This window comes from Callithrix jacchus, chromosome 9, assembly GCF_049354715.1.
Source record: "Callithrix jacchus isolate 240 chromosome 9, calJac240_pri, whole genome shotgun sequence".
Classification (NCBI taxonomy): domain Eukaryota; kingdom Metazoa; phylum Chordata; class Mammalia; order Primates; family Cebidae; genus Callithrix; species Callithrix jacchus.
The window spans coordinates 104,991,941-105,017,857 of record NC_133510.1 but is presented as its reverse complement, the minus strand read 5'-3'; the positions used below and the strand labels follow the sequence as shown (position 1 = coordinate 105,017,857).

General features: G+C 41.1%; 1 protein-coding gene and 1 pseudogene across 1 annotated transcript in view; one reads left to right on the top strand and one right to left on the bottom strand.

The window, feature by feature from the left end:
* WASHC3 (WASH complex subunit 3) overlaps positions 1–17,366 on the top strand; it is a 103,842-nt gene extending 86,476 nt beyond the window's left edge. The window contains exons 7-8 of the mRNA XM_035257396.2: positions 15,101–15,168; positions 15,528–17,366. Of these exons, the coding sequence (XP_035113287.1) occupies positions 15,101–15,143 (43 nt within the window). The 3' untranslated portion in view covers positions 15,144–15,168; positions 15,528–17,366. The remainder of the gene's footprint in view (positions 1–15,100; positions 15,169–15,527) is intronic.
* On the bottom strand, positions 4,957–10,492 carry LOC118144319 (neudesin pseudogene; annotated as a pseudogene).
* Positions 17,367–25,917: the final 8,551 nt, after the last annotated feature.

Below are 25,917 nucleotides of genomic sequence, written 5' to 3'. Positions count from 1 at the left end.
GCCAGCATTTTAAGCTAATTTATTTATTTTCATGAGTACATAATCGATGTATGTATTTATGGGTACATGAGATGTTTTGATACCAGCATACAACATGTAATGATCAAATCAGGTAATTGGGGCATCCATCACCTCAACTATTTATCATTTATTTGTGTTAGGAACATTTTAATTCCACTCTTTAAGTTATTTTAAAGTATACAATAAATTATTGTTAACTATAGGCACCCTATTGTGCTACTGAATACTAGCTCTTATTCATTATATCTAAGTATATTTTTGTATTTATTAACAAGTTCCACTTTATCCACCCCTCCCTGCTACCCTTCCCAGCCTCTGGTAACCATCCTTCTAGTCTCTATCTCCATAAGTTGCTTTTTACTTTTTAGCTCCCACATGCAATATTTGTTTTTCTGTGCCTGGCTTATTTCACTTAACATAATTTCCTTTAGTTCCATCCATGTTGTTGCAAATGACAGAATCTTACTTTATTATGGCTGAGTAATATTCCATAGTGTATAAGGATCACATTTTCTTTATCCATTAATCCATTGATGTACACTTAGGTTGATTTCCTATCTTGACTCTTGTGAATAGTGCTGAGAGTACAGAAATCTCTTTGAGATACTGATTTTCTTTCTTTTGGATATATACACAATAGTGGGAATTCTGGGTCATATGGCAGTATTATTTTTGTTTTTTAAAATGCTATACTGTTCTCCATAGAAGCTGTACAAATTTACATTTACCTGAGGTCAGGAGTTTGAGACCAGCCTGGCCAAACATGGTGAAACCCATCTCTACTCAGGAGGCCGAGGCAGGAGCATCGGTTGAACCCAACAGATAGAAGTTGCAGTGAGCTGAGATCATGCCACTTCGCTCCTGCCCAGGCGAAAGAGCAAAATTCTGTCTCAGGATGGGGGGAAGAATTATTCTTATTTGTATTCTATTGAGTTGTTTGAGCTCCTCACATATTCTGGTTGTTAATCCTTTGTCAGATGGATAGTCTGCACCTGTTTTCTCACATTTTGTGGGTTGCCTCTTCACTTTGTTGATTGTTTCCTTTGATGTGTGCAAGCTTTTACCTTAATGTGATCCCATTTGTCTTTTTTGTTTTGTTTCGTTTTGTTTGCTTTGGTTAACTGGGCTTTTAAGGTCTTACTCAAGAAATCTTTGCCCAGACCAATGTCCTGAGTGTTTCCCAATGTTTTCTTCTAGTATTTTTATAGTTTCAGGTCTTAGATTTAAGGCTTTAACCTATATGATTGATTTTGTACATGATAAGAGACAGAATCTAGTTTTATTCTTCTGCATACTCATACCCAGTTTTTCAAGCACGATTTATTAAAGAGGCTGCACTTTCCCCAGTGTGTGTTCTTGATACTTTTGTTGCAAATGAGTCAGTTGTAGATGTATGGATTTCTTTCTGTATTCTCTATTTGACTCCATTCGTCTTTTTGTCTGTTTTATGCCAGTACCATGCTGTTTTGGTCACTATAGCTTTGTATTATATTGGCCTTTAGTTTTCTCTCTTTTGTTGTGTCTTTGTTTGGTTTTAGTATCAGGGCAATACTGGCTTTGTAGAATGAGTTTGGAAGTATTCTTTGTATTACAGTCAGGTAAAGTGATTCCTCCAATTTTGTTCTTTTTGCTCAGGATGGCTTTGACTATTCTGGGTCTTTTGTGGTTCCATATAAATTTTAGGATTATTTTTTCTGTTTCTGTGAAGTATGTCCTTGGTATTTTGGCAGGGATTGCATTGACTCTGTAGATTGCTTTGGGTAATATGGATATTTTAACATTGATTCTTCCAAACCATGAACATGGAATATCTTTTCCATTTTTCTGTGTCCTCTTCAATTTCTTTTATCATTATTTTATAGTTTTTATTGTAGAGATTTTTAACTTGTTTGATGAAAAAGGTATTTTACTACTAGATATTTAATACTAATTTTTTGGTGTTTTTGTTTGTTTATTTGTTTTGTTTTGGTTTTGACATGGAGTTTTTCTCTGTTGCCCAGGCCAGAATGCAGTGGCATGATCTTGGCTCACTGCAACATCCACCTCCTGGGTTCAAGTGACTCTCCTGCCTCAGCCTCCCAAGTAGCTGGGACTATAGAAACATACCACCATGCCCAGCTAATTTATGTATATATATATATATTTTTTTTTTTTTTTTTTAGTAGAGATGGGGTTTCACAATTTTGGCCAGATAGGCCTTGAACTCCTGACCTCAGGTGATCCACCTGCCTCAGTCTCCCTGAGTGCTGGGATTACAGGCATGAGCCACTGGCCCAGGCCTACTACTAGGTATTGTACTTTATTTGTAGCTATTGTAAATGAGATTACTTTCTTTGTTTCTTTTTCAGATTGTTATCTCTTGGCATATTGAAATGCTACTGATTTTTGTATATTGACTTTGTATCCTGCAACTTCACCTAATTGTTTATCAGTTCTAATAGATTTATTCAGTGGAGTCTTTAGGTTTTTCTAAATATAAGATATCATCTGCAAACAATGATAATTTGACATTTTCCTTTTCAATTTAAATGCCCTTTATTTCTTTATCTTGTCTAATTGCTCCCACTAGGACTTCCAGTACTATGTTGAATAACAGTGATAAAAATGGGCATCCTTGTCTTGTTCTAGATATTAGAGGAAAGGCTTTCACTTTTTGCCTGTTCAGTATGATACTAGCTATAGGTTTTTTGCATATGACATCTCATGTTGAGGTGTGTTCGTTCTATTTTTCGAGACAATTTTTATTATCAAGAGATGCTGGATTTCATTGAATGTGTTTTTGGCATCAGTTGAAATGATCATCTGGTTTTTGTCCTTTATTCTGTTGATATGATGTATCACATTAACTGATTTGCATATGTTGAATCACCTTTGCATTCCTGGGATGAATCCCACTTGATCATCATGAATGATCTTTAAAATGTGTTGTTGAAATTAGTTTTCTAGTATTTTGTTGAGAATTTTTGCCTCATGTTTATCAGAGATGTTGGCCTTTAGTTTTCTCTCTTTTGTTGTGACTTTGTTTGGTTTTGGTATCGAGGCAATACTGGCTTTGTAGAATGAGTTTGGAAAGTATTCCTTTGTCCTTAATTTTTTGGAATACTTTGAGTAGGATTAATATTAGTTCTTTAAATGTTTGATGGAATTCAGCAGTGAAGCCATCAAGTCCTGGGCATTTCTCTGATAGGAGGCTTTTTATTACTGCTTTTATCTCATTACATGTTATTGCTCTATTCAGGTCTGGGATTTCTTCATGGCTCAGTATTAGTAGGTTGTATGTATCTAAGGATTTATTCATTTATTCTAGATTTTCCAATTTATTGGCATATAGTTGTTTATAATAGTCTCTAACGATCCTTTGAATTTCTGTGGTATCAGTTATAAGGTCTCCTTTTTCATCTCTGATTTTATTTATTTGGGTCTTTTCCCTTTTTTCTTAGTTTGACTGAAGGTTTTTGTCTTTTCAAATGATCAGCTTTTTTTTCATTGATATTTTGTGGGCAAGCATTATGCTGCATGCTTTACCTGAGGTCGTGTGTACAGGTGCAGAACTCTGACAGGTAGTAAGCACTCAAGCAAATGTTCTCATCTATAAAATAATATTTCTACTCTCAGAAGATGTGCCTGTAGACAGAATAATTTATGCTTCTCACTAGCTGAGTTTTGACATAATGTACATCATCTCTCTCTCTCTGTGTGTATGTCTGTGTGTGTGTGTGTGTGTGTGTGTGTGTGTGTGTGTAACAGAGTTTCACTCTGTCACCCAGGCTGGGGTGCAGTGGCACAATCTCAGCTCACTGCAACCTCCACCTCCTGAGTTCAAGCGGTTCTCCTGCCTCAGCCTCCCAAGTAGCTGGGATTACAGGCGTGTGCCACCACACCCAGATAATTTTTGCATTTTTAATAGAGACAAGGTTTCATCATGTTGGCCAGGCTATTCTCGAACTCTTGACCTCAAGTGATCCACCTGCCTTGGCCCCTCCAAAGTGTTGGGATCACAGGCATGAGCCACGATGCCCAGCCAATGTGCTCATATTTTAACAAAAAGAATAAGAGCAGGAATCCAATTTGCTAGTATAATGCAGTAATGAAGATCATGTGCATTGATGCCAGGCAGCCTTGGTGTCAATTCTTGCTCTACTGCTTACTACATATGGGATCTTGAACCACTCACTTAGCTTCCTGTTCCTCATTTCCAATCTTAGAGGGCTGTGGTGAAGATTACAGAAGAGAGTGTTTCGAACTATGCCTGGCATGAGGTAGGTGGTTGATAGATGGAAGCCATCATTATCATTCTCTGGGCCTCATTTTTATCACCTGTTAAATGGAACTAAGACCTCCAAGAAGCCCAATTCAATGGCATCATGGAATAACTCCTTTCTTGACTCAGTCAAGAAGAAACTGGTAACAGCATTGGACTGGAAATCCAGATTAAAATTTAAGTCCTGGCTCAACTATTTCCTAGTTGTTTGCCTTTCACAAGTCATTTCAACTCTTTGAGTCTGTCACTTCGATTGTAAAATGATGCATTTGGGTTGAAAGTTCCTCTTCTGACTCTGGATCTCTACAATTTTAGAAAATATGTCCTTTGTTCCTGAACATATGAACAATTTTTATAATTTATCCTTCATATATGTAGCATGCTTATCACACACACACACACACACACACGAGAACCACCTAAACCCAAGAGGAGGAGGTTGCAGTGAGCCAAGATCACGCCACTGCACTCCAGCCTGGGCAACAGAGTGAGACTTCGTCTCAAAAAAAAAATTTTTTTTGCTCTAAAATAGAGCTCTCGACCAATACTGATATAGAGAAGGCAAAGGTAAGGACAAAACAAAGGTGAAAGATTTTTGTAATATACATTATATGTGTATATATGTAGCATACATGTGTATGTATATATGTAACATACATATTATATGTCTACTGCTCTAACTTTAAGCCTCTTGAGGCCAATACCTGATAATATTCATATTTGTGTCTGTGATCTTTTGTCACTGCCTGGCATATAGCGAGTGTTATAAATGTATTTTTAGGGAAGAAAATAACTGTATTGAAGGAGTACAGAGAACAAAATAACTACTCATGACTAGAGCTTGTTATAAGTTGTATGTTGTACAACTCTAGGAGGTGCAACTTACATTGTAATAATGAATGGCTCTCTTTAGAGTTGTGTGGTACACACCTGCACAGGTATGTGTGGCAGCCCTAAGGAAAAGAGCAATAGAAAACACATCCAGAAAAACATTAAAATTGAACTGGGCTTTGAGATAATAAAAAAAAATTCTACACGTGAAGAAAGAATACAGAGGCATTTCAGACTGAGGAAAGAGTCTGTATAGAAGCCCAGAGTCAGGGAAAGGCAGCTAGTAGACCAGGTAGCTGAGAGTTATGTTGATAAGGAGGTAATAAACGATAGGTAGAGAAGTTACTTTGCCACTCAATAATGGAGGATGTTGCCTGCCACACCAAGTGTGAGATGTTCTTGGTAAGCATTCAGGATCTATTGCTGCTTTTGAAGGAGGGAAATAACGTGAGAAAGCTCATTCTGGCCATTGTACAGAAGATGCACTAAAGAATAAAAGGCAGAGAGACCACTGCCATAATGCAGCCAAGAGATGATAGGGTCATAATTAAGATAATGACAAAAAGGATAGAAAGAAAATGGCAAATAGAACTTTGTGACTTAATTGGCTGCTCCAGGTGAAAGAGAGGAATGAAAAATTATTCCAAGGGTAACTTGGTAATGGGACAATTAATTGCAAAAGGGGACAGGACTTTTTTAAAAAGGGAGCTGATGTGTTCAGTTTAGCAACAGATGTTTTGCATTTGAGGTAACAGCAGGATGTCTATAAAAATACCTGGTGTAGCGCTCATAAAAGAGGTAAGATTAAGATTTCTGAAGTGTCAGTTCATGGAGGATGGCTTAATCCACATAGGCCAGGTGGGCAGCAGTATAGGATGTTACTGGTTCTCAACAGGGTAAGGCCAGGTAGAAAATGCAGGTTCTTCAGTGGTTCTTTCTTTCTCTCTCTCTCTCTCTCTCTATATATATATATATATATATATATATTTTTTTTTTTTTTTTGAGATGAAGTCTTGCTCTGTTGCCCAGACTGGAATGCAGTGGTGCAATCTCGGCTCACTGCAACCTCCACCACCCAGGTTCAAGTGATTCTTTTGCCTCAGCCTCCAGAGTAACTGGGATAACAGACACAGGACACCACACCTAGCTAATTTTGTATTTTTAATAGCGACAGTGTTTCACTATGTTGGCCAGGCTGGTCTTGAACTCCTGACCTCAGGTGATCCACCCTCCTCAGCCTCCCAAAGTGGTGGGATTACAGACCTGAGCCACTGTACCTGGCCAGGTTCTTCAGGGTTGGTCTAGTTTACCTATTCCTGAGTAATAAACTACCCCAGAGCTTAATGACATAATACAACCAGAGCTTAATGACATAATATTTTGTTCATGATTTTGTGGGTCAGGCATTTGGAAGGGGTGTAGTTAGGTAGTTTTGTTCCACATGATAGTGACTGGGCCTGAAGGATCCACTTCCCAGATGGACTCTCCACTCACACATGGGATCTCATCCTTAGCAGCTGCTTCATGTGGCCTGGCTTTCTCATTCCATGCTTGTCTCAAGATAATCACACTCCTTACAAGAGGTAGGAGGTAAAAGCTACCGGACCAATGAAGGGCTATGTCTAGAACTAGCACAGTCATTGCTATCACATTCTATTGGCCACAGATGTCACAGGGCTCAACCATATTCAAGAGGTTGAGAAATAGACTTTATCTCTTTTTTTTTTTTTTCAGATTAAGCATCTGTTTTATTCAAACCTAGGTAACTCAGAAGCTTTATGCAGCCTGTTTTGCAGGATATTTAGTGCTGGAGTGTCTTCCTCCCTCATACTCCCAAGAACCTGCTCCTGCAGATGGAACTCAGAACGCTTCCTTGTTGTCAAAATGGGGCTGGTCTTCAGGCTTGAAGTCCAGCTTAGGGCTGCCAAACTCATTGAGAATTGTCAGAGCCCTGTGGCCAACAATGGGGTATTTTGGCTTTGTACACACTGGTGAAGACATCATCCACAAAATCCAACTTCTTGGCTGTGAGACCTGTGGTGTGTCACAGGTTAGGTCTACATGACCCAAGGACATCTTGGCTACCCCTCAAGTGGAGTCTTTCCTGTTCAAGGCATTGTAGGTGGCTCTTTGTCCATAAAACTCCTTTCCAGAGGTGACATCAAGCCCCACTCCCTTCACTACCAAAGAGGTGGGCTGATCCTCCTCCTGCTGTGGTGGATCAGCCCCCCAGGCTAGCACCAGGACCAGGACTAGCACTGCCAACTGCTGCAGCCACTGCCTTGGCACAGGGCCCACCACAGTGAGCATGTGGCACAGAGCAAGGGCAGCCTGGCTGGCCTACATTTTTATCTCTCTCTTGATATGGGAGTGGCATAGTCACATTGCAGAAGAGCATGTGGGATAGGAGATATTTTGGAGCCATATTTGAAAACTACTCTCTGCTACAGAAGTGTTCTTCAAAATCACCTGAAGAGTTTTTCTAATAATAGCTATTATGCTTCCAAGTTTTAAATAAATTACATAGAGGCTTCTGATATATATGCTTGACCAAGACCCACTAGAAAAAGTGGCTCAGGACTGAAATATGCAAGGAGGAGAGCAGCTCTGAATACGGAGCTCCTGCTGGTAGACCAGAGACGAAAGAAATGAACTAGAAGCAGTACACAAGCCAAAAGAGAAGGGAGTTTCATGGAGGCTGAGGTCGGAAGCACTAACTGCGATGGAGATAGTGAGAATGAGGAGAACTAAGCAGAGGTTGATGAATTTGACTTTAAAAGCTTTCCAGGAATCTTTGAAATCTGTTTCAATGGAATTGAAGTCTGAATTCAGAAGCTTGTAAACTGAGTTTGCAACCAGAATAACTTCTTTTCTGCTAGACGTGTGGCTAGCCTCATAAAATGTTATTTGTAAAGATTGAGATAGCAGTTCTATGACAATATACCCAGTCTGCAGACAAAATGTTGTAAAGGCAGCTAAGGTATAAACTTTAAAGGCAGCTAAGGTGTAAACTTCAAGCAAATGGATATATCTTCCTTTTGCTACTTCCTTTTATCTTTGCAAATACATTTCTTGGTATTAATTCTGATGTTTTTCTGTATTTGGGATATCAACTCAGAATCAAGTAGTGTATCAGTTAGTTCTTGTATAACAGATCACCCAAAACTCAACACCTTAAAATCAGGGGTTGGAAAACTATAGCCTGTGGTCCAGATGCCAGTTTTTGTGAATATGTTTTATTTGGACACCACCATGTCTGTTCATTTGTGTATCACCTATGGCTATTTTTTGGCACTACAGCAGCAGAGGAGAGTTACAACAGAGCCTATGCTGCATGCATCTATGTTATGTACTATAGGATCCTTTAAAAGTAAAGGTTTGCTCAATTATACTTAACACAACAAGTATTTGTGACTGCTCATGAGTCAGCTGGCCTTTTCTAGTCTCAGCTGTGCTCACTCAAGCCTCACTCATGATCATCTGTAAGCTTTGGCAATGTGGGGTAAACTCTCTCATCTGTGGTGGTTGACTGGTTGTTGGCTAGTTTAGTATGGCTTTGACTGGAAGCACTGGGATCTTCTCCATGAATTTTTATCTTCTAAGTATAGCCTAGTGCTGTCATGAATGTGTCCCCCAAAAGTCCATATGTTGAAACTTTATCACCAATGTGATAGTATTAAGAGGTAGAATCTTTAGGAGGTGATTAAGTCATAAAGGCAGAGCCCTCATGAATGGGATTAATTATCTTATAAAAGAAGTGCAAGGGAGCTATTTGCCCCTTTTCTGCCTCCATCTGTTTCACCATGTGAGGACACAGAATTCATCCCATTTAGAGGAAGCAGTGTTCAAGGCATTATCCTGGAAGCAGAGACTGGCCCATCACCAGGCGCCAAATCAGCTGACGCCTTGGTCTTGGACTTCCCAACCTCCAGAACTGTGAAGATTAATTTCTATTATTTATAAATTATCCAGTCTCAGGTATTTTCCATAGCAGAAGAAACAGACTAAGAACCTAGACTTATCCGTATAATGGTAGCAAGTTTACAGTAGGGCAAGCAGAAGTTCACAGGTCTCTTGGGGCCTATGCTCAGAAGTAATGTGCCATCATTTCCACCACATTTCATTGGCCAAAGCAAATCACAAGGCCAGCCCAGATTCAAGAAGAGGGAAAATAGTCCACCTTGAGATGAAAGGAACTGCAAAGTCATGTTGCAAAGGATGTGGATATGGGGAGGCCCAAAGGAATATGGTCATCTTGGTAATAAATCTGGAGTAGTGCTTTCTAGAGTACAGAAAGTACACCAGATTGGGACCTGAGAGAACTGAGGTCAGATTCTGACATGGCTGCAAATTCACTCTGTGACCTTATACACACCACTCATAATCTCTGAGCCTCAGACTCCTTAGCTCTAAATTAATATTTTTAAATGCTGTATCTGTTCTTGTTTGCATTCAACAAATGTTTATTTCCTTGAAATATCTTTTAACAACTCTTGAAAATACTCTCTATTTTCTAATGTGGTATTATTGGGGCCAACATAAAGGAAACCATCTGCTTTTTTTTTTCACTCTTTTGACAGGGATTCTAAATATTTGTAATTTACATGAAAAAATTACAACAGTCATGCTGGGTTTCTTTCAAATGTGAAGAAAGAGCAAAGGTTTTGCAAATGAGAATGATAGAAGCCACCTTCATGGGAAAATATTCTAAAGATAATGTTTGCTCAGAATGGCTCAAAAAAATCCCCAAGCCCTTCCCTTCATCAGGCAGTACTGGTAGAGAGGAAATATAAGAGAGATTCAGGTTAATGAACTCTCTAGAGCATTCTATAATAAGAGTTATAATGACTGGGTTTGCCATATGCTCGTCAGTCCATTTCCAAATTAAACTAGAAAGACAGTGGTGTGAACTTGGCCCTGCCTAGACCTGCCATCAGGGTGATCCTCAAGCAGCATCCTTCCCATGTAGCCCCCAAAAAGGCTCTCCAGCATCCACCTTCAGCAATCTTGAAACAGAGTTTGCACAGTTGGGCTGGTGTCATGAGGCTATTCATTCTTTTTAATCAGGTTCCCAGTGCTACATTGGGATACTTAAAAAGATAGGGAACCAGCCGGGCACCGTGGCTGACACTTGTAATCCCAGCACTTTGGGAGGCTGAGGTGGGTGGATCACTTGAGCTCAGGAGTTTGAGACCAACCGGGGAAATATGGTGAACTACTATCTCTACAAAAAATATGAAAATAGGTGGGTGTGGTGGCATGCACCTCTGGTCCTAGCTACTTGGAAGGCTGAAGTAGGAGAGAAGAGGATCGCTGGAGCCAAGGAGGCAGAGGTTGCAGTGAGCTGAGATCATGCCATTGTACTCTAGCCTGAGTTACAGAGTGAGACCCTATCTCAAAAAAAAAAAAAATATATATATATATATATATATATATATGGGGAACAAATTTACTTTTAATCATCAGTTGAGTTATTAATCAGTCCTACCATTCCAAATCACTTCAGCCTTGTCCCTTCCTCCATCCCTTAGCTACTACTTGCTGCTCATTTTTGTTCATATTTTCTCTTCCTCCCCTTTCTTCATCTACTTCTCTTCTTCAAATCCTAATTAGACTTCAGAGCCAGGCTAAATTTTGCTTCTCCCTGGAAGCTTCCCTTAACAACTACAGGGCTCTCTGACATCTGCCACACAAGCATGGATTGCCCAAAAGGGCAAATGAGTATGCGTATGTGTTCAAGAAGTAACATTTATTCTGCATGGCATGGGGATAAAGCGCACAAAAAAAGTATGTTTTATTGTTTTTGGCCTTTAGAGCTCTTAATTTTGTTGATCTTTCCTCTGAAATTGTATTTTACTTGTGTTTTCCATAGATAGGAGCATGTAATTATATATTGTTATGTGTATGTGTATGGTCTAGTGGCTGAGAATATGTATTTTGATTTGTGTGGTTGGAATCTTAACTCTGACACTTGACTAGTTCTGTGATTTTGGCAAAGCATTTGTGGTAGATAGTCTCCAATCATGGCTGTCATCAACTCCTTGCCTCCCGTACATTCACACCACTTCTCCACTGGAAGGCAAAGTTTATTTCTCCTTCCCTCAAATCTTGGTGAGCCTGTGACTGCTTTGATCACTAGATAGTGGCGGAAGAGATATTCTGAGATTTCTGAGCTCAAGTCTTAAAAGAACTAGAAGTTTACATGTCTTTCCTCTTGGAATGCCCCCTTTTGAAACACAGCTACCATCCTGTGAAAGGTACATGGAGAAACAAGCATGGGTATGTGCCCTTGTGGATGGTCCCAGCTGTGCTCGCAGCTGACAATCAGCATTGACCGCCAGCCATACGTGGGAGCCATCTTGCATGTTCCAACCCAGTTGAGCCTTTAAATAAATGCATCCCTAGACATCAGCATGTGGGGTAGAAGAACCACCCAGCTGAGCCCAGTCTATTCATAGAATCATGACATCATAAAACGGTGGTTGTTTCAAGCCACTAAGTTCTGGGGGTTGTTTATTATACAGCATAGATAACTTCCATCTTAAACAGTATTTAAACTCACTAAGATTTGGTTTCTTCCTCTGTAAAATTGGGTCAATAATGGTACCTCTCTCATAAAATTGTTGTGAGAATAAATGAAGTTATATGTATGGTAAGTGCTTAGGGCTAGTATGTTACTTATTTACGTGAGAGAGAAAATGGGTGGAGCAAACATTTATTGGACAGCTAGTAGGTTGGTGCAAAAGTAATCATAGCTTTTGCCATTACTTTTATTTTTATTTTATTTCATTTTATTTTATTTGAGACAGGATCTAACTCCATCACCCAGACTGGAGTGCAGTGGTACAATCTTGGCTTACCACAACCTCTACCTTCCGGGTTCAAGTGATTCTCCTGCCTCAGCCTCCTGAGTAGCTGGGATTACAGGCACATGCCACTGAGTCTGGCAAATTTTTGTATTTTTAGTAGAGACAGGGTTTTATCATGTTGGCCAGGCTGATCTTGAACTCCTGACTGTGGGCCAAGATGGCTACGGGCAGACCTGTTATTTCTAGTTAAATGATTACAAGCTTGTATCATGTGATCCACCTGCCTGGGCCTCCCAAACTGTTGGGATTACAGGCATGAGCCAATGCACCTGCCCTGCCATTACTTTTAAATGGCAAAAACCACAGTTACCTTTGCATCAACCTAATACTACTAATACTGCTACTATGTGCCACAGGCCTGTGCTACATTTTCACATACGTGATCTCTTGTTCTTCACAAAAACCTTGTTAGGCACATATTTTTGTCCTCAGCACTGAGCTGAGATTCAGAGAGGTTAAGTGGTTTACCCAAGGTCTTACAGCCAGAAGGTAGTGCAAGTAGGCTTCAAATCCCTGGCTGTCTCACTGCAAAGCTCATTCCTTTTTTCTACTTTTCCACACACTTTGGATAGAGGGGCTTCCTGAAATCTTCCAAAGTGTGGTAACCCTTTTCAGCAAGAAATTATATAATCAGTCAGATCCTATGCAACCCAACCAATATTCTGCTTCTGACATGAATACTAAGGAAAACTTAAAAACATTCTCCAAAACATTTCACTTCCACTAAGAAAAGTATTTACAAATCTAGTAACAAAGAATCTAGATAAATCTTTCATGGAACTAGTTACTTTTAGCTTATGCCACTTCTCTGGGAAGCAATTTCCAGGCATCTAAAGTGGTATTTCCTTTTATTTTATCTAAAATATTACCTTAAACCCTCCAGGAAAGGCTGTCCCCCTCATGCCTGTATACGTTGCTACTTAATGTATAAATGAGAAAATAATGTACCTTTTCTCATAGAGCCCATTTGCTTGGTAAGGTTAGTACAAAGCTGACAAGAAAACCTAAACTAGGTCCCCCATACTGGGCCTCCGACATCCTGGCTGCAAGCTCACCAGAGATCTGTGTCCAATAACAAAATCCTCCTCAAATCTGGGAGCATTCAGCTTATTCCTGCCTTCTCAATCTTTTAAGTGCCTCCCTCCCATGCTCCTTCTTTTTCTTTCCCCAGTCTCTTGCAAAATCTTGTTCCAAAATGTCAGTCAACCATCAGCTATTGGGATCAAAAGTTGCCTCACAATCACAAAAACCTCCTGGTCTCAGCCAAGGGCTCCCCTACCATCACATCCAGTGTCCCAAGATGAACTCCCAACCTCCATGACATAAGAAGATATTTCAGAGAAACTCATTCGTTATTTTTTTCGAAAGACCAAGGAAAGAAAATGTTACAACCAAGGAAATTGTTGGTGGGTAATTGGCTGGGACACTGACATTCGAACATTGAACAATTAATTTGAGAATAATATAAACAGGTTTCATTATACCAATTTTAGGAATATGATATGAATTGTCTGTTGTTTTTAATTCTAGAACATCCCTCCCCATACGGGACACCATTCCCAGAGCCTACTGGCCCCCTTACTATGAGCTGGCACTTCTCATAGTAAGCTGGCACTTCTCTCTCCTGCTGGTTGTTTTCTCCATCCCTGTCTGCTGTTAAGAGTACAAACGAACTCACTCTGTGACTGGCTTCACGTGGTTGCCTTGCCTACATTTATTCTGGTTTTCTATTGTGTTGCTGACACATTTTTAAGAGTTCCATTATGTTGGAGCTTTTTTTTTCTACTCTCTTCAGAAAAAAACACAAATGACTTTTCAAAAGAAAGGTCTTTTAAAAAATGTTTTTGTTTAAAGAAATGAGGTTCCCTCTGGTTCTTTGTCCTCTTTCACAATTACAGCCATGTAATCCATAAGGAATCCATTAATGTGTAAGAGGCTTCGAAGCTGCTACGTGTGTGCATGCATGTGTGTATGTGTGTGCATAGGCTGTATTTTCTTACTCTTTCTTTCAGAATATTGCTGCTGCCAACCACTGATTTAGGAATGTTTAGGGGTATATGCCAACTCAATAATCAAAATCATTTTGGTACTGGGAACCCAACCACAGTCTCTGCAGACCAGTGGAATTTATTGCTTGCTCCAGTTACATTAAGTAATAGTACCAACAGCATTTTGAATTAAGAAGAGTCTGATAAGATGTGATAGAATGTGAGGATAATTCATCTTGATCATAAAATAGTGCTTGTTTTTGAATCTGAAATGTTAAAAGCACAAACAGCCTGATGATCACGTTCTCCATCCCTTGACCTGGGATGGGAATATGATTCATAACTCTCTTCAGGAAAGAAGCTTAGTAAAAACTGATGGTTTTCTGCTACACACACGTTCTTGTTTTTATTCCACAAATACATATCTAATACCTATTGGTAGCCAAGCACCGTGCTAAGCACTGGGACCACAGTGGAGAGGAGAATAAACACAATTCCTGCCACATGGCACTCACCGAGGGAAGCTATCTTGGCTGCGTCAATTACTTGCTAAGACATTTGAGACACATACAAAACAGAGTAATGTTGAGGCTTGTGGACTCTGGAGTCCAACGTAACTGTGTTCTGTTCCAGACTAGACCATTCCAAGCTATTTTATCTTGAGCAACTTACTCAGCCTTGCTTAGTTTCAGATTCGTAAATTGCAGTACTTACCTCATAAGGTTATTTCTAGGATTAATTGGAAAAATGCTTGTACAGCTTTTAGCAAAGTGCCTCATTAGCCAGTAATAGTAGTAGCAGTAGTAATAGTAGTAGTGGTAGACGGGCCATATCTGGGGTCCCCAAACCCAAGGTCACAGACCAATACTGGTTACCAGTCCATGGCCTGTTAGGAACTGTGCCGCACAACAGAAGGTGAGCGGCAGGCGAGAGAGAGAAGCTTCATCTGTGTTCATAGACACTCTTCATCACTCACATCACTGCCTAGCTCTGCCTCCTGTCAGACCAGAGGCAGCATGACACTCTCATAGAAGCACAGACCCTATTGCGAACTGGATATAGGAGGGATCTAGGTTGTGCACTCCTTATGAGAATCTAATGCCTGATGATCTGTCACTGTCTCCCTTTAGCCCCAGATGGGACAGACCATCTAAATGCAGGAAAACAAGCTGAGAGCTCCAACTGATTCCACATTATGGTGAGTTGTATAATTATTTCATTATATATTACAATGTAATAATAACAGAAATAAAGTACACAATAAATGTAATGTGCTTGAATCATCCTGAAATCACCCTGCCCGCCACACTGGTCCATGGAAACATCATCTTCCATGAAACTGGTTCCCAGGTGCCAAAAAGGTTGGGGACCACTGGGCCATGTAAACCTTCAGTAGAATATGCTGTTTCCTTATCCTTGGTATTTCAAGTTCATGGGTCCACCTGTCACCAGTAGGTCACAGATTCATCCTACCCTGGGATTCTTTTGCATTTGAGGGAGAGAAAAAAAAAAGGCTCGCCTAATGCTCAGAAACCCATCTTCTGCCTTCTCTTGCAGTGCCTCCTCGTGCCCATAGAAGGATTCCAGCTTCTTGGTCCTTCACTGCCCAACCCAGTTTAGTGGCTGGCCACTGCACAGAGAGGATCCTCCACACTACCTGAGCCCTGATGTCTCTGGCTCCAAAGGACACAGCTCTGTTCATCCCCTCCCCTGAGGCCCATCATGAGTTGCTGTGGCTGTGGAAGCCTGCCGTCCTGGGATGGAGACTCTTCCCACTGCCCTGTCCCTTCAGTTTCAGCAGGAGCATGATCCTGCTCCATGTGGATCCCTGAAGCAGCAGATCTGGAACCTCCTGTAATGCTGGGGCCTTCAGGAACCACAAGAAACCCATCTCAGTGATGAATCCTGGACTTTTATTCCCCCTTGGGACAGTCCTGGTTTCAAACATTTACCTTGAAAAGAGCACTCAACAGCTGCCACGTGGCTGCCCTGAGGTTTGGGCTGAAACAACATGACCATTATACCTACTCAGACCCCTCCCAAGAATGGTCTCGAGGTTCTCCATGGCACAATGGAGTATGATTGGGCTACTCTGCCCCAAACTGTGATTTGGGGCATATAGTTATGCCTTCCCTGGTTCCTCTGTACCTAGTCTCTCCAGTGGCTACCTCTTCTGTTCAGCAGGACAGAGAAGCTCTCTTGGTTTCTATTCTAAGAATCCAGGTGCAAAACAAACAAAACACCTCATGGTAGCTAATCTGCTCCCTCCATTCTCTATGAAATGGGCAGGAAGACAACATCCCCCCTGACCCTTCCTAAGGGATCTTACTATAGCCATCTTGTGAGAGGAGAGTAAATCTAAATGAAAGAACCATGAGTTTCCTCCTAGCAATAATAGCTCTATTCATTCAACACTTACTGAGTGCCCAATTACGTACTTGGTGCTAGAAGACAAGATATATCCCAGCAGCCTTCTTGGTTAGCAAGAAACTGGCTAAGCAGGTCTGTATTAGCTCAAGGGAAAAACAGGCTGATGTCAGAGGCTGAACTCTAGAAGTTCTTTCTTCTAACAAGGCTGCTTCCTCAACCAAGAAGTTGCTACTATCTGCAGTGTGCTAGATGCCCTCTGCCATCGTTTCTCATAAATACATAGAGCAGTAAGGGGCAGGGTCCTTTCCCAGGAGCTCCTGCCAGGAAGCCAGTATCCAGGTCTGGCTGACCAAGTACACAGCTTTCTGTTGATGATTATAGTGAGGGTGCTATGCGTTCTGCTGCCACTCCACATCGAAGCATCCCCAGTAAACAATATTTCACTTTCTGCTACTTGTGAGTTGTCAGGTGTGTATCTACATCACCTGGGCATGACAACATCAGATCCCAGCAGATTAGCCATGCAAGTGTGAACTCAAGGTCCTTATGCATAAAGAATTCACAGTCTTATGGAAAAGAAATCAAAGACAATAATAGATGCAAATACATGTATAGACATTTCTTATTTTAAAAAGTGATTTTAACAGGCTATTACTCTACCCCTACTCCATACAACAAACACACTATGTGTGGTGATTGTAGTCTTAACTAAGATGCATATTTCTGCCTGCTTAGCAAAGTCCCGTAGGACCACTCCTTTGAAAAACATAAAAAGACCAGAACTGGTTCCTGGACCCTCACTTTTGCTCTCCAGGTATTAAAACAAACGAACAAACAAAAACCCTATAGAAAACTTTATCCTAACAAGAACTTCCATAGGAGGATGCTATGGTCTGAATGTTTGTGTCCCCCTAAAATTCACATTTTGAATTCTTAACCCCCAAGGTGATGGTGGTAAGTCCTTTGGGAGGTGATGAAGTCATAAGAATGGGATTAGTGCCCTCATAAAAAGAGACCTGAAAGAGTTCCCTCGTCTTTTCCAACATGTGAGTTACAGCAGACGATGCCACCTGTGAATCAGGCAGTAGGCTTTCATTAGACACTGAATCTGCCAGATCTTGATTTGAACTTCCAAGCCTCTAGAACTGTGAGAAATAAGTTTCTGCTGTTTCTAAGCACCCAATTTATGGTATACTGTCACTAGAGCTTGAATGGATTAAGACAGAGGGGATCTTCACTAAAAGGGAGCTAATTTTGTTGGAGAATGGGCCACTAACTCAAGTATACTCTTTTTGTTGTTGCTCTTGTTTTATTTTTGAGACAGAGTCTTATTCTGTTGCCCTAACTGGAGTGCAGTGGCACAATCTCAGCTCAATGCAACCTCTGCCTCCTGGGTTCAAGCAATTCTCCTGCCTCAGCCTCCTGAGTAGCTGGGGTTTACAGGCGCAAGCCACCACGACTGATTAATTTTTGTATTTTTAGTAGAGAAAGGGTTTCACCATGTTGGCCAGGCTGGTCTCAAACACCTGACCTCAGGTGATCCCCCTGCCTTGGCTCCCAAAGTGCTGGGATTACAGGTGTGAGCCATTGCATCTGGCACTAATTCTTTACTTGCATTGACTCATTTAAGAAATTTAACAGAAAATGCTAAGTTTTTGCTACACCCCCAAATAATGTTTCCACATGAGCAGACACTCCAGTAGGGATTAAAACATACCAGTTGGCCCTTTGAAGTGAGATGGCAAACCTAGGAAAATACTCAGGCCTGGGCTGCCACATTCAGGTTGTACCTTACACAGGAGAGAGGGGCTGATGGGAAGAGAGGCTGAAATTGACTCCTCTCTTAGCTTGTGTGGCCGAAGTACCCAGTGGAAGGGGTACAATGCTTTTATTTCACACAAAGATTCTACCACACACCAAGCCTAGAGAAGCCCATGTTTTTCTAATTCATCTGCCTAGAGGCTCTCCTTTTTATAATCAGTGTAATTTGAATGTGCTAACAGGTGCCCTAACTTCCCTCAAAGCTTTCTGAACGTGATGGTTCTGAGGGCAAGTGGGGGATCCAACTATTAATAATGTGAAGCATCCGCCCTTCATTTAGAAATGGCATCTTCTTAAAAGCCTCAGACTTACTTTGGACTCTGATCTTCTACCAGTGGGTAACCAGGGAACTTTAGAAAATGATGGGCTCTGTTCATTTAGGGATTTTTAAAAATTATTATTAAATTTTTTATTGTTGATCACTGTAAATTCATACACAGTTGTAAGAGGTAATACAGAAAGATCCCATACATCCTTTACCGAAGGTTTTTTTTTGTAAACCAACATTTGTTGAGCATTAGAAAAACAGAGATGTTTTAGAAGAAACCCTAGCCCCTTAGGACCTTCTATCCTCATGATGAAGACAGACACAGAAGGTCTTTTTGATGAAGTTCATTATGCAAAGAGCCCAGAGTGAAGTGAACACCTCAGAGAAAGAGTCCTAGGCAGTGTCTTAGGGGATGAGCAGAAGTTTCCCAAGGGCAGTGGATGTTAGAAGGGCAGTCTGGGCAGAGAAAACAGCATGGGTCAAGGCTCAGAAGTAAGAAGTAACATGGGGTGTGCTGGGGGCCATTCAAGAAAGTCAGCATGAATCTGAGCAAAACATTCAAGGATGGGAGTTCACAGCCATCCTGAGAATGAGAAGGGAATGTTGTGTGATCTTGACTTCCCATGTTGTATGCTGGGGAAATGAAAAGCAGATGGGAAATATGCTCCCAAACACAGCTAGAGAATAGCTCTCAGAGCAGCAGGAGAGAATCTCATTTAGAACTGAAGAGCCTACAGAGACCTCACTTGCAACCACTGGGATAATAGAGTCTATCTTTCTTCTGTGACCTTCACACAAAGCCAGGGACAGGAAGTTTAGCTCACATCCTTCCAGCAAGGCAGAAAATTATTCTCCTGCCTAAGGGCAGCAATTGGAACAAAATATAGTCCCCATCTACCAATCTGGGCTGCTCAGCTCAACTGTCCTTGGCTCTCATGTGGTATGGAGAATGTTCTGAAGTCCTTCAAGGTCCCAGTGAAGGATAAAGAAGGTAGATGGTAGGCTGGCAAGTTCAGCAGAGGATTACCAAAGTGGGAGCTTGTGGGGCATACCACCTGGGCTAATGATCAAGTGGGAATCCCCACAACTTTAAGGAAATACACAACCTCAAAGCTGAGTTGAGGCAAGTTAACCAGGAGGCCCCAAACCCTTGCTGAGCTAAGAGACAGCATACCAAGAATATTATTCTAGCCACAGGTGTTTGCAGGAGGTGGCAGTAGAGTGAGGAGTGACAGAGTAGATGGGGAAATCATTTCTTCAAAACTGGTGAAGATCTGGCATGAGACCAGCACAAAGACTGGCGTTCCAACCACCCACCACCACAGCAACACAATCAGCAAACCTCAACAAGCCACTTGGAGCAGAAGACAGAGGGGACACTGAGAGACTTAAATCTAAGTTTCCTTGTTACTAGGACGGAGGATTAGATAATTTATATATATATATATATAAATTTAAAAAGAAGCTTCATTTTCTTTGAATAAATGAATATTTTATGTATAAAGGATCAACCTTCTGTATGTTTTAAGAAATCCCTGGCCAAGTTTTGAAAGAAACAAGTCTATTCTAATTTGGAATAAGGGTTCCATGCTGGTTAATGACTTCTGAATGATGCCATACTCCCTGCCAGTGTTAAAATATTCTCTAAAATAAGTCTGTCCAACCCACAGCGCATGGCTGCATGCAGCCAGGATGACTTTGAATGTGACCCAACACAAATTTGTAAACTTTCTTAAAACATTATGAGATTTTTTTGTAATTTTTTTTAGCGCATCGGCTATCATTAATGTATTTTATGTGTGGCCCAAAACTACACATAAAAAAAATTGGTGGCTTAATTCTTCTTCTTTGAATGTGAGTCAGGGAATCCAAAAGACTGGATACACCTGCTCTCTAATATCCAGTAGAATAAGAGATGAGCTCCTTTTTGTTAACCTGTCCTCAGGTCCAAAGAAGTGACACTCCTGGTACATCTCCAGAAAGCAGGAGATATGACCTACTCCTTTTTTTTTTTTAGACAGAGTCTCACTCCATCACCAGGCACCAGGCTGGAATGCAGTGATGCGACGTCGGCTCACTGCAACCTCTGCCTCCCGGGTTTAAGCAATTCTCCTGCCTCAGCCTCCCGAGTAGCTGGGACTACAGGCACGTGCCACCACACCCAGCTAATTTTTTTGTATTTAAGTAGAGACAGGGTTTCACCATGTTGGCCAGGATGGTCTCGATCTCTTGACCTTGTGATCCGCCTGCCTCAGCCTCCCAAAGTGCTGGGATCACATGACCCACTCCTTTATAAGAGGACAGGAGTAGATATTGTATCTGTGTACTGGTTTACTTCAGGACAACCTGATTTTGTAGTATTCCCCTTGAAGTTGAAAGGGAAAAAGAGAGAAAAGAACGGTGTGGGATAAAGAAGAAAGCAGTGTCCTTTATGGACAGGACATAGAATTTGGTGGCTTATGAGTCACAGATGGCCATATTTTAGGTGTGTTTTTTAAAGTAAAAAATACATTTTCTTAGTGAGGTTTGCTGTGTTAACAAAACCCCTCCAAATCTCAACAATTCAGAACAAAAATTTTTTGTACCTCTCTGTACTTCTGTCTCATTCCATGAGCCAGGCTGAGAGAGTAATCCCTTCAATGGGACATACCTGGGAAAAAGCAAAAAAGCTGGCCAAAACTCACAATGCATCTTAAACATCCAACATAACAGATTCCGTATTTACTCACATTTCATTGGCCAAAGTGTGTTACATGGCCAAGCCCCAGTCCAGTGAGGTGGAGACATAAAATTTCCCCACAGGAAGGATAGTAAACCACATGATGATGGACAGGGATGAGTCATACTTTTTTTTTTAATTTCTTGAGACAGAATCTTGCTCTGTTGCCCAGGCTGTAGTGCAGTGGTGCAATCTCAGCTCAGTGCAACCGCCGCCTCCCAGGTTCAAGTAATTCTCCTACCTTAGCCTCCCAAGTAGCTGAGATTACAGGCACATGCCACCATGCCTGGCTAATTTTTGTATTGTTAGTAGAGACAGGGTTTCACCATGTTCATCAGGCAGATCTCGAACTTCTGACCTCAAATGATCTACCCGCCTCAGTCTCCTCCTAAAGTTCTGGGACTACAGGTGTGAGCCACCGCGCCAGGCCAAGTAATACTCTTATAGGGACAGGCTAGGGAGAAATTGAAAAAAAATACGTAATTTACCATGATGATACAAATTCAATATCAAAAATTCGAAAAATATGGAGAAGAAAAAAGAAAATAATTACCCATGACCCACAGTTAACATTGTGTGTGTGTGTTCACGCATGTGTGTGTTTGCAAATACAAATGTAAATTTGGAATTAGATAACACATACAAGTACGTACCCGCTTTATAGGCGGCTTGTTTATATAGTTATATTATTGAATTCTTTCTGACATAATTATTTTCCTAAAATATCATTTTAGTGCCTGCATGATTTTTGCATTAGTTTAGACAAACTAGGATTTGTAGCAATAACAAAAAATTCTCAATGTGGCTATATGACTTCATATGGCAAAGGTTTGTTTCCGATTCAAGCTTCACGTCCAGTGCAGGACAGCATTTTGATCACTTTGAAACAGAGCCAGATAGAGCAGCTGCTACTTCAAATGTATCTGATCACCAAGTGAGAGGAAAGGAGAATATTGAAAAGCATACACATTTTATTAGCCAAAGCAAGTTACATGGTGTAAAATAAATATATATATTTAATTTTAATTCTTTCTTTCTTTTCTTTTCTTTTCTTTTGATACAATCTTTCTCTGTCGCTCAGGCTAGAGTGCAGCGGTGCAATCTTGTCTCACTGCAACCTCGGCTTCCCGGGATCAAACAATTCTCATACCTCAGCCTCCCAAGTAGCTGGGATTACAGGCATGTGCCACACATATGACTAATATTTGTATTTTTAGTAGAGACAGGATTTTACCATGTTGGCCAGGCTGGTCTCAAACTCCTGGCCTTAAGTGATCTGCCCACCTTGGTCTCCCAAAGTGCTGGAATTACAGGCATCAGCCACCATGCCCGGCCAATATATATATATTAGCAAATGTAACATAAGCAGAAACTTGACACATGCTTGTGCATTGTGGCTTTTCTCTTTTCATGCTTTTAGAATAATCTAAGATTGACTCAGGATGAAAGACCACATGGAGAGATTGGCCGAGCCATCCCAGCTGTCCCTTACATACAACCAGCTCCAGCTTAGCCAGCTCTGACCAAAAGATTCATCCAGCAAACCATGGATTTTGACAGCATCTTAAGCCACTGAATTTTGGGGTGGTTTGTTATGCGGCAAGAGCTGGCTTATAAAAATGTTTATTTCTAACTTAATCTGGGAGGGAGCCAAAATAGTTTTGCAGAACCTTAATGTCTACCTCAGTATTAAATTTTACGGATGTACCATCATTTATTTAAACACTTTTCATTATTCAAATCACACTTTTACCAAATGTGTAACATCACATTTATTACAACTATAAATAAAACTCCCATAAACAGCTTTGTGTATAAATTTTTATCCAAGTTTCTGATTATTTCATAATAATAACAAGTTCCACTAAATAATAGACTGGTGGAAAAAGAATTACTAGTTAGAAATGTAAGGCTGTTAGTATTTATCAAATTATGTGCCAAAAGGATTGTACCAATTTATGTATCTAATGAAAATGTGTAAGCATTCTAAAGGGGAAACCTGGGTTCCCACAGCATTGAATGCAGTGGCCGGTTCTCACACTTACACATGCCTTATATCTCCCTCAAAGAAACTGGAATGGGCACGCGGCCCCTTCCTGCTCAAATCTTTGACCACCTATTGCTTACCCAGTATCACCTCCTGTCAGTACCACAGGAAGAAAACCTCTTGTTCCCATTACTTGGCAGAGTTATAGTTTGCGAACACTTAAGTCTGGCATGCTAGGCTTGTTGCTGGTTATGAAATTAAATAAATAGGCTGGGTGCAGTGTCTCATGCCTGTAATCCCAGCACTTTGGGAGGTTGAGGCGGGTGGATCACCTGAGGTCAGGAGTTCAAGACCAGCCTGCAACATGGTTAAACCCCGTCTCTACCAAAAATATTAAAAAATTAGCCAGGCATGGTGGTGGATGCCTGTAATCCCAATTACTCAGGAGGTTGAAGCAGAAGAATCCCTTGAACCCGGGAGGTGGAGGTTTCAGTGAGCCAAGATCGTGCCATTGCACTCCAGCCTGGGCAACAAGAGTGAAACTTCATCTCAAAAAAAAAATTAAATAAGTAAGCATGCATTGCAGGATGTGGGGAGGTAAAGGGAGATGGATGGCATCACTGAAGGTAATATATATTCCAAAATGCTTTTCCCAGTGGAATGAACAGATATTTCAGAAGACAAGTTTTAACTGTTGGAAGTGCAATTTAAATGTCAAACATCTAAGAAGTCAGATGTGGAATTACCAACTAATGAGCCATCCTATTTCCTTTGTAACCAAGAAAAAAATCATTTTTATTGCACTAGACTATAAATACAGAGTCAGACTGAACAGCACTTCATAGACACACTACCAAGCCCCTCTGTATTTCCGCCTCCCATAGCCACTATTTTTTCATACCCTGCTCTTTGCAGAAGCTTACTTCCAAACAGTGTCACAGGATCCACCTTCTGTCAGCCAATGAACTGACTACTGGTCTCATCACTTGGGGTGATGGGACAGATGCAAAAACCTAGTCTTAGTTGCTTGCACCCAAGGAACATAAAGCCCTGCTTTTAACTCTTCTTTCAGGAAAAGCAGCTGAGTGAAAGAGCAAAGTCCTCATGAAACCCACTACCAACTGTCCGAACCTGCCCCTGCGATAGACAGTGCAGGGGCCAGTCTGTGTCTAACACAGAGAAAGGGCTAGCCAGAAACCACCTGAAGGCTAATACTAAACACGTTATGAGGCGACATGTGCCCATGCAATCTGTGTGCATTATGTCTTCTCTGAAGGTGTGTCAACAGAGGAAGGAAACAGAAATGATTCCCAGGGTGGGCACCCTCCCCTCCTCCACACGTGCAAGAGCTGGAGCAGAGGATGCAAAAGGGCAGAGTAATGAGTGCCCCTAGGAAGGCAGGTCAAATTAGGACTCAGCTCTTGTACTTTGAATTTATCACCAGATAAGAGAGGGGTTTTTAGAGCCGTTTCACTCTTCCAGGTCTCTACTCGAGGTCCCTTGGATATAGTTACTTCACCACAAAATCTCAAATCTCTTAAGATTCAGTTCAGCCCTGAAGAAATAATGACTCTTTGGAAAGAATGGAAGAGCCCAGAAGCCTCTGGGTTCAAAAGGGCACAGTCTAAACTGACAGCCTACTTTCCAGCCTCAGAGATGATAAAACTTCACAGACTAGGAGAGAAATCCACCACTGTCAAGAATGTCTGCTGAGGAGTGCTCGCCCTCATTGCCCCCATCCCCATAAACAAAAACAGATGTGTGCTCACAAGTATAAACATTCAAGGTCAATGTACGCTCCTCTCTGCCAATGTAGTTTGGCACCTCAATGTGAGCAAATAGTCTGTGAAGCAGAGTGGAACTTTTCTATAACATGGGCGGTGTCAAGTGACAGGGCTCACATCTGTGTATTAGGTTACTTATTATATGAAAAATCCGGAGGATAGATTTTCTGTTTCCCAGGGAATGATTTAAGCTATGACAAATCTATTGCAATGGAGTAAATAGTAATTCCATATCAAAGAAACAAAAGAGCAGCATATGGAATAGCATGAGTTTGAATCCTGGTTGTAACACGTACTGTTTGTGTAACCTTGGGGAAGTCATTTAAACCCAGTGTTTAACATCTGTAAAACGAGTTTTAATCGTACTTATCTCTCATCTTGTGGGTGGTAAGCATAATAAAATGTGAACTCCTTCTAGGATTCTTCCATGGCACTAGAGGAATTAGGATCTAAAAGTCTGAACATCTAAGCTTGTCTTTATTCATCCTTTCAACAAATACGTATTGAGTATCTACAATGTGCCAGAAACAGAGACACAGCAGTGACGACAACAGGCATAACTCAAAGGGACAGGATAGAAAAGGGATGAAACACATGCCGGTTGTTTACTGTGGACTGTTCCTGGATGCAGCCGTGTGGCATTTCTCCTTACATCCCACTGATCATAGTAGCAAGAGGGCTGGGCTAGTTGTTATTCTAGATGGCTTTGTGTCTGGTTATAAACTGGAGCATTTTGGCTGGGCACAGTGGCTCACGCCTGTAATCCCAGCACTTTGGGAGGCCAGGTGGGCAGATCACGAGGTTAGGAGTTCAACACCAGCCTGGTCAACATGGTGAAACCTTGTCTCTACTAAAAATATAAAAATTAGCTGGGCGGGGTGATGGGCACCTGTAATCCCAACTACTGAGGAGGCTGAGGCAGGAGAATCACTTGAACCTAGGAGGCAGAGGTTGTAGTGAGCCAAGATCGTGCCATTGCACTCCAGCCTGGGTGACAG